General features: G+C 37.8%; 1 protein-coding gene across 1 annotated transcript; it reads right to left on the reverse strand.

Annotated features, from left to right (window-relative positions):
- Positions 1-5392: 5392 nt before the first annotated feature.
- On the reverse strand, positions 5393-8779 carry ghrl (ghrelin/obestatin prepropeptide). Its single transcript, XM_018756567.2, has 5 exons — positions 8747-8779; positions 8386-8539; positions 7984-8088; positions 7154-7265; positions 5393-5463 (listed from the first exon to the last, which is right to left on the reverse strand). The coding sequence occupies exons 2-5, from the start codon at positions 8497-8499 to the stop codon at positions 5393-5395; spliced, it is 402 nt and encodes a 133-aa protein (XP_018612083.2). The 5' UTR covers positions 8500-8539; positions 8747-8779.
- Positions 8780-9798: the final 1019 nt, after the last annotated feature.

Genomic DNA, 9798 nt, shown 5'->3' on the forward strand with positions numbered 1-9798 from the left:
ATACGAAAGAAGTTTGCAGCTATCAGCCTTAAAAGTAAATAGCACATACTACAGTGAAAACCAGTCAAAGCAGGAAATGATAGAAACAGTGAAATGTGTAATTCTATTTCTCCTCCGAAATGCTAAGGGTTTTGGTCTTAGGATACAATTATACAACAGGCAACTTTAACAAGGTCAGCAAAAAGCGAGCTACACTTGTTCTCATTCATTCTAAACAACCACTAAATAACTATTTTTTATAAATCTAAGAACAACAATACAGTTTATAAAGATAAACAAAGATTAAAAATATGGTGCATTTACAATACAAATAAACATTTGCTTTGTGTGCAACATAGAAATGTTTACGCTTCCTTCTTTTCATAGTGTCTGCCCAGCTTTCTATGTTTTAGTTGCCGGGCAAGCATTACAAAACAAAGACAATACTAAGGCTCAAACTTGTCATGAGATATTTAGGCCACCCACTTGACCCTATATGCTGAGGGGACTGGTCTCAACAAGTTGTCAGTAATCTCTACTGTTGTTCTACACCACAGGTAATTCCAGAGCAGGGAGATTGTTTGCGATTTGTTGCCAGGATACCAGGAAACAGGATCTGTGTCTGTCACCAAGGAACCGTGCAGGTCAGAGAATGCATCACATGGAGAAGCAAGGGAGGTTTTGTGATCCCTGTCACTTCAGACAACCCCAGTAAGTTACATTATTATTTTTCTTTACTCAGCTTTCTTTGCTAACTTATTTCTAGCACTAGAATTAAATGTTTGAATAGAAATATGAGAACTCGCTATAGAACTGGATATGAAAATAATTAAAATATCCTATATCTTTACATTACAGTCCATACCATTTTTGTAATTGAAGGAATTTACAATTTACATTCTGGGACTATTGGATAAAGAAAGGTTTGTTTCCTACAGTCTCAAGGGCGAAAACCTCTGCACTGTCCTACTGTACTTGTGGGGCAACCCAGTGAATGACGATCGGTCAATTTCTTGTGTTTGCTGCATGTAGTTTGTGGAATTTTGTCGGTCACCCTGTAGGAGGCAATAAAACTCACTCTGAGTCGGAACATATTTTCTCGTAACGCCGGCCGACAGGAGAGCCCTAACTGGAGGGAGTCTCCCCGATCAGTCCCCTGTTGCCGCTTTTATTCATGCAGTCGTTTACACATTCATTAATGGGCGTTCACATGGTATTTTTCCAAGCTCGGCTCTGTTTCACACATGTGCTCTTTCACCTAGTTTCATGCCATGTCTTGTCTTCCTCTTTTCACATGTCACAACTAGATGTTTTCCCTTTTTTTCCTCAGTGTTGCCTCGACCTTAATCTCCCGTGCATGCAAAAAGTACTCTTCTCAACTTTTCTAGGCTTAAACACGTGTCAACACACTTTGTTTTGCAATGTGGATTACAAACTTTCTGCAAGCACAGGATATATATGTCTTTGCAAGCAACGATCACAACGACCCATTTACTCAGTCATTGCATAGCCTCAAGCCTACTGATGCCTTTAAGTTTAATGCACTTAGTTTAACTCCACAAGTTTATACATGCAACATTAAATCAAATCATATTACATTTGTAATAGAAAATTAAACATTTCCTCTCCTTCCCCAGAACATTAATCTTCACTCACATCACTGTTTATGTACTTTGACGGTAGATTCAGTTAAGCTTACTTTAATGTAGGATGGGTGTTGAAAAAGAAATCAGTAGACTATCTAATATACTTTTTTATTTTCACAGTATGACATTTTGGCCCAAGTGTCACCCAGCTCTGATTTTGCATGGCCACACAGACCACTGGAGCAAAATGAAAACCAGGGTACGGCCATGCCTTATTGCTTGATTTAACTCAAGGATGCTGTGCACAACAAATGTAAAGCAAGATATAAATGCGCAAACACTCATGACATTAAAGCTTCCTGATATAACCTATTCCATATCTTACATACAGTAGTACTGCAAGTCTGATCCCTTGGGGGCCTGGGGTGTTTGGGTGTAGGTTTGATTAAGCTCAGTCTCCGCGTAGTTTGCATGTTCTCCCTGTGTTTGTGTGAGTTTCCTCCCAGAGGTCAAGCACGTCTTTTTTGACTAGCTCTAGGAACCTCGCTTCTGAGATCGGTCATTCTAGATCATTGTACCACTGACTTGAACAAGCGATGAAATTAAATATTTCATGACATTATTGGTTAGGACAACACTTTTTTTTTGTGATGTGATTGACATGATTCCCCAATTAACAGTTATTTTTCCATAGCATATGCAAATATTTCCTGAATTTGTAGAAACTGACTTTCAAAGTGACAGTGTCATGAACTTAGTTTATTGCACATAACCATACGTTTCTTAACACCTAGGTCACCTGCTGGCTGCTTCCAGTCAGAAAAGCTTCCGATTAACTGTGATCTGTAATCCATCTGCTTAGGTTCCATATCCTCTGGCCTCTATTCCAGTTGCTACAGGGATGGAGAAAGGTAAACCTGCACAAGCTAGTGCATCCATATACATATTTGTGGTCCAGTTGAAACACACACACACACACACACACACACACAATGTCTGAACCGCTTGTCCCACACAGGGTCATGGGGAGCCTGAGCCTAACCCAGCAACACAGGGTGTAAGACTGGAGGGGGAGGGGACACACTCAGGATGGGATGCCAGCCCATCGCAAGGCACCCCAAGCTGGACTTGAACCCCAGAACCTCACACAAATGCTGTGTTTGCATATAATTTATATGATTTTAGTGCTGTCCTGGCTTTTTCATTCAACATTTTCACTCCCTGAAAAATCATAAAGGACAAGGGATCTTTAAATTTTTATCAGTAGATATCATTTTTTGTATGTAATATTATTTATCAAAACTATATAAAAATCGCTATTGCTAATGCTAACATATTTTTTATTAAAACAGAGCATTTTCACATTACCCATAATTCCAAAAATAAGTTGGTTTTTGAGATAACAGGTAACCTGAAGCATATTTCTGATCCCTCCAAGTTTTTCTTTCATTGCAAAAATATCTTCAAAAAGATTTTTTAAAAAATGTAATATCCTGTTCTTCAACATGGAGACAGGACAACTTAACGCAATATATTTTTTGTATTGAATTCTGTTACCAAATTACACAGACATTCCGATTAATTTTGGCTGAATAAGCAGCTCCAGCTTGGTGGTGGATATTTTGTTTTCTCCAGGTTTCTAGATGGATTGTATGATACCCCACTTACTGTCACTCGCTTTCCAGGTTTGTTCACTGGAAGATTTTCACCCTGTTTGTCTGTAGGGGCTAAAGGGCAGTCTTTACCCTCTCTTGTCTCTGACAAGATGTCACCTTGGGATCCCATCGTATCTGGTCAGTCTGCTCTTCATGCATTCAGCTTGCTTCATGACCTTTATCAACTGCATGCTGACCAGAAATTATATGATGCCCAAACTAGGCATCAGTCTTCTGTTGTAATGTGCCCAAAGTACATGTTTCAGTATGGTTCTGCTTTTTTTCCTCTGTCAAGGATCATCGAAGCAAAACTGTAGCAGTGTCCTACCACAGAATCTGCCAAAGTACAGAAATGAGTACAATGACCGAGCAAGAAGAGGGTTTCGCTACTGGCTCGTTGAAAACAGGGTTCCTAAATGTAAGCACTTTATCGATACCAAATCTTCGAAGAGCTGAAGCCATGTTTGAAAACTATTATATATCACAAACTTTGCAAAATGTAAGTTTTCACAAAACTGATGTTGTTTGGCATGTATCCCACCCGAGGTGACAGGACAAATTAACTAATTTAAATATAGCAGTGCCTAAAACAAGTGTTCTGTGGTATAATTTTCCAGACATATACTGTATGTTCCATCATATATAACTTATTGTTTGTTTCAGATTATGGATACAGCCTTGGAGCCTATAAAACCTTACTAGGATTACCAAGGGTCTGAAGAAGTTGTATTCTTTCAAACTTTTCCAACACCATGTTCCAACACCTGTATTTCTCTTTTTTAATTTCTATAATTATAATTGTTAGATAACATCGTCACAATCATGACAAAAAAATGAAGCTTCTTAACAAAATGCTTTTAAAATATGTACCAATTACCAAAGACAGAGTCAAACTTGAAAATACAGATAATGTTAACTGACATACTTAATATAGTTTTATATAGGCATTTGTATAATTGTGTTTTTTGGTATCAATAGTTTAATGAAGGACACAAGACAAATGTATGGGAATCAGAGTTCAATTGTATGTTTCTAACTTATTTTAGACATTTCTAACATCAGCCAGCTCAGATGCACTTGACTGACTGCAAGGCATCAAAGTGGCATTAGTTTGTTATTATAATGGGTACCTACAGTTTTAAGTGTTGTTATTCAGTAGTTTTTTGAGAATAAAATGAAAGTTTTGGTAAACTTACAGAAAATGTCCTACTTTGGGGGTAAGTCAAACTTTTATGAATCCCATGTGCCTTCAGCAAATATTTAAAATGAGACAGTTTAATACCATGTAAAATTGTTTTTCTTTCCTCTAAATTTAAATGGCTTGTCCACCAAACCGTATCATTTATACAGCTTTCTTGTAATATATTGCTGCCTGAAGCTATGATTAGGCTACTAGGTGATGAGTTAAATGAAGTTAGGTGATTAAAAGAAGTTAGAAGAATTTAAAGGCAATGCAATGGTTTGCATTACAGTTTCAGTTTTTAGTGTTCACTAAATATCTGATGTAACATTTCAACTTAGTTTACTTTTATGGATACAGTACTTTATAATTCCGAACAAAACGGAAATATTTAAATGAAGTAAAAAGGTAAACATTTTAATAAATGGGTGCTATACTGGTGTAGTATACAAACTTAACACTGACAGTGTCATTGGGCAAAGCCATCATAGTGGTTAATAAGAAAGGCACGAAGAGCTTCCTTACTCTAAAGTTGATTCTATCTGAAAATTAATCTGAAAATTTTAAGCTAAAATGAACCCAAGCTGGGGGCGTAGTGGTGCAGTGGGTTGGACCGGGTCCTCCTCTCTGGTGGGTCTGGGGTTTGAGTCCCGCTTGGGGTGCCTTGCGACAGACTGGTGTCGCGTCCTTGGTGTGCCCCCTCCCCTTCCGGCCTTACGCCCTGTGTTGCCGGGTAGGCTCCGGTTCATCGCGACCCCGTATAGGACAAGCAGTTCTGAAAATGTATGTGTGTGTGAAACCAAGCTCTCCATCTAATGTGTCATTAGCTTGTTTTTTTGTGTGATTTTTGTTTCCATGTTTCCTTAAAATTCTACTGGTTTACTGGTAAAGTGGGTAGCATTGCAGCCTCACAGCAGCAAAGCTCTTTGGGTTGGGTATGAATCCAGCTCATGCTGCAACTGGCATCACTACGTTTCCTGTAGTATCTGTGGCTACCCAGCTATGGACTGGCATCCTGTCCAGGGAGTTTTGGTTTTGTGCCCAGTTGATTCCATGGTGGTCTCTGGACAGTTAGCAAAAGAGGGTGAAAAGCAGTTAAACTTTTATCTCAATATTAATGTAAAACGTAATTTTTTATTTTCTGGCAAATACATATTTGCAGTATTTTTAAGACAAACTTAATTTGTAACAAATGTTGACGAGTATTTCCCTTTATTCTGTTTTAATATTAGTGCTGGGGGAAATGCATTTTTAAGTGTCTCCAGTACCTGACATACTTTAAACATATCTTTTAAAGTGGTTTAGTTCTGTGTCAACCTGAACTTACATGAAATTGCAGTGGAAATAGCTGTACATACAGTCCTCAAAAAAACCCAAAGAAAGGGGCTGAACACATGCATAAAACTGGAAGCACTTCAAACCAAAGGTGTGCAATTTCAGCAAATTATGGAAATCAGACATAAAAATTAAGGGGTTTTTTTTCCTCAGTGTTGTAGCTGAGTGCAGTAACATTAGCGCAAGAAGGGGCCTCTGATTCAGGGTTTTTGGAATTAAAATTAACATTAATACGTATGGTGTTTTTAAATCCTTTTGCTGAACTTTAGTTTTATTAAATGCTGAAAAAGGGGTCAGGGCTTCACACTTTGAATTAATTCATTCTGTGTACTCCCAGGCAGGCTGATCCATCTTTGACTCAGACCAATTTCCTTTTCAGGTTGCTGAAGATTGATGGGGAAAAATATTCTGAATACTATAATGATATTTTCAATCATTCTTTGATTTTTTTCAAAATAAAGAAACACTTTCCACATAGCTAAGCTGAAGTCTTTACAAACTTTAAGAAATATGTGTAGGAAAGGTTTATAAGACAGTTTATTCCCATTGATGTAACATTAATGACTTTTTGTCTTTAACACCTGTAAAACTTTGCCTCCTAAAGCAAGACTCTTATATTTTAAAGTGGTATTGCAGTCATTTAGCACCCATTATATTGCATGTGAGGGGTGTGGTGGTGCAGTGGGTTGGGCCACAGTCCTGCTCTCCAGTTGGTCTGGGGTTCGAGTCCCGCTTGGGGTGCCTTGCGACGGACTGACGTCCCGTCCTGGGTGTGCCCCTCCCCCTCTGGCCTTATGCCCTGTGTTGCCAGGTAGGCTCCATGACCCTGTATGGAACACGCGGTTCTGAAAATGTGTGTGTGTGTGTGTATATATATATATTGCATGTGTTACTCTTTCCTGGAATGGCTGGACACTGCAAACTTGATTGGGAAAGTGGTTATTAGAGATAGACTCATAGATTTCAGTACTTTGAAGGTTTAATAGGTTTAAATTTCAAAATCAATAGCTTAACAATGTAAAACTTTTTTTTATTATTTTAAATATGGATGAAAAGCACAAGCTCTTTGAGAGACTGCTCAGAAGTGATGCAGCGCTCATGGGAATCCATCTCATCTTCCATTCACTCTGTAAGAGATTAGACTGGTGTCAGAGGGTTACTCTGGGACAACAATGAATCATAAGGGCTTTTAGCAGAAGCAGTAAATCCGCATGATGACTTTAAGGTGAACAGTCATACGATGTGGTTTTTTGTAATTTTGCTGCAAGGTCATAGTGCCATGAAAAAATATACATGGCGTAGTGTACATAAAGCTACAGGAGGGTAAAAAAATAGTTTTCGCAAAACAGCAATTTATCAGAAAATGAACACTTGTAATTCTGTGAAGTTGTTTTCTGCACTCTTCAGTATTTCCTTACCCGCCGGGGGACTCTCTTGCAGCACATCCTGTGCAATTTTCTGCAGAACATTTCCATATTCTTGAAACTCTTCTTCAGTCATTGTAATCCCAATTTCAAAAGGGACATTGAACTGATAGGGAAAAAGCATTTTCCAAACTCATCAGTTTTCTAATGGACACTTGATTTAATATTTCTGGGCTTGTTTACATTTATTAGACATTTTTATCCAATGAACTCTTATGTAGTGTTACCAGCCCTCACACCTTATTCACCAAGGTGACTTACATTGCTAGATACACTACTTACAAAGGGTCACTCATCCATACATCAGTAGAACACACTCTCTCTGTGTCACTCACACACTATGGGTGAACCTGAACAGCATGTCTTTGGACTGTGGAGGAAACCAGAGCACTCAGTGGAAACCCACACAGACAGAGGGAGAACATGAATATTCTACACAGACTAAGGGGGAATTGAACCCACATCCTCTTAAACCACATCCAGGTCCTGTGAGACAGCAGTGCTACTCACTGTGCCACCATGCCACCCTTAGTCTGTTAATTCTGTTTGTGATTGTTTTTCCTGTTCTCACTAGTGGCATAAATCAAGACAGCTGAACAGAATATTCATACTTCATTCCACCGAGCTATCCCCATTGTTGCAAAACAGATTTAAGTTCTCAAAATGCAGAACTTATGGGATCCTGTTTGCTACCCATACAATTTTGAAAACACTGATTTTTATACATGCATAACATGGGTTTAAAAGTGTTAACTGACTCCTTATATAATTAAAGACAATTTCTTTCTTCTTAATTAAAGGCAAAGTGTTTTTTCTATACAAACCATGACGTGTTTCATGTCCGTGTCTTCAAGGGTCTTCTCGAATGGGTTAGGCATGACCTCAGAGAAGCGTCTTCCCACACGAGAAGGCTTCTTGTCACTCTTTCCCTGTAGAAACGAAGCTCAATTAGATGTTCAAGCGCTTCTGTTTCAATTTCTCTGTCCAGTTGCATCAGCAATTATTTTTTTTAAATGAATAAAACATTATTTTTAAAAAGGATTTCATATTTTCGTGCATGCAAACACTGCTATTTCTTTTCAATATTACTTCAGTATTGCAGGTGTATCACTCTAAAGTCATATACAATCACACAAGATGTTTTTTCTTGGATTTAGAGAACCTCTGAAAAGGTTTATGCGTACATTTTTCTGCATTTTGACTTGTCATCTTTTACTTCTTATTACCTGGGGTTTCTGTGAGGGGCTGAGGAAGCTGGATCCACCCTGGACGCAATCTGTCCATAATGCCAGGATACAGATGAACATAATCCCATACGCTGCGCTTCTGTTTGACTGCATGTCTGAAGCTCTGAAGCTCTGAGAATAGCTCAAGCTTCCCCTACAAAATAAGGAAAAAGAAAATGCGAAACGTTCTAGATCACTGGATGATGTCAAACAACTCACTTTAATTTTCGGCTTTAAAACATCAAACAGTACACGGTTTTCTGCAGTAAATTACAACAACGTATTTTAAAATATACAAAAGGGAAAATTTTGATTATTTCTAAATGTACAAAAAAGGCAGTTGCAGAGCTATAACATTTACCTGATTCAGGTAGGCACATGAATGAGCCTGCACAGGCTGAAGTTTTTCTTTTTATATTGTCAGTCTCGTTTGTTTTGTTCTGCGGCATGTTTGTAAAGACCTGGTAAATGTAAGAAGAGACAGGCTAAAAAAGGAATAGTACACAAAAGCCTGAATAAACATTAACATGCATAATTTAGTTGTAGGGTTATAGCAGTTTTAGCTGCTCTGTATGGCTCTTTAAAATTAACGCATACACATTATAGCATTATGACCTTAACCCCATATTTTGTGAACACAAACTCTGTGCCATTATGTTAGAATACTGTAAAAATGTATTTTAATTAACTTTTGTAAATGCGTGCCTGTCCTGAAGCCGTTTACAGGGAGATGTTGGATTGTTTGAATGGGGGAAAAGCTTATCTTGTGTGCTCTCTGCTGCTCTGCAAAATTATGTCAGTTGATCCCTCTCCAGATTTTTGAGTGACCATGTTGTAAGTGATTTCTGCTCTGCAACATATATTGGAAACACAATGCTCATTTTGGTCCAGCTCGGAGACATCTCTTTAAATATTTAAGCTACACAGTAATTCCTACATACCTAGAAATTACAGTTTGCAACAGCTATTTAATGTTCCACGAATAGGACAAAGTCTCGTAGATTGAAAAATAACATATCTGGCAAGATGTGGAATATACCAAACTTGCCAAAATATGCATTTTGTGGACACTGTTGAATTTAAAATATTTGCCAAACACTGAATGTTCAAATAGAAAAAGTCAGCTGATGTAACTGTAAATACACCTAACCCTATCTACCATAGTGGGTAAAGTATGTTTACTTTGCAATGTATTATCTCTAATAGTCCTTTTCCAGATAATGTACATACATTTTTGCTTTATGTGACATTAGATATTGATACATAACTTGAAACATTCAGAAATTTCAGGTTATTGAATAATTTTCATAAGGAGAGATTTGACCATACAGCTCACTTGGATACATTACTGAGATTTTCTTTAACTGATCTGTGATGTTGGCATATTGAATTTCTAAATTTGTTTCAAAGTGA

Source organism: Scleropages formosus, chromosome 2 (genome assembly GCF_900964775.1).
Source record: "Scleropages formosus chromosome 2, fSclFor1.1, whole genome shotgun sequence".
Classification (NCBI taxonomy): domain Eukaryota; kingdom Metazoa; phylum Chordata; class Actinopteri; order Osteoglossiformes; family Osteoglossidae; genus Scleropages; species Scleropages formosus.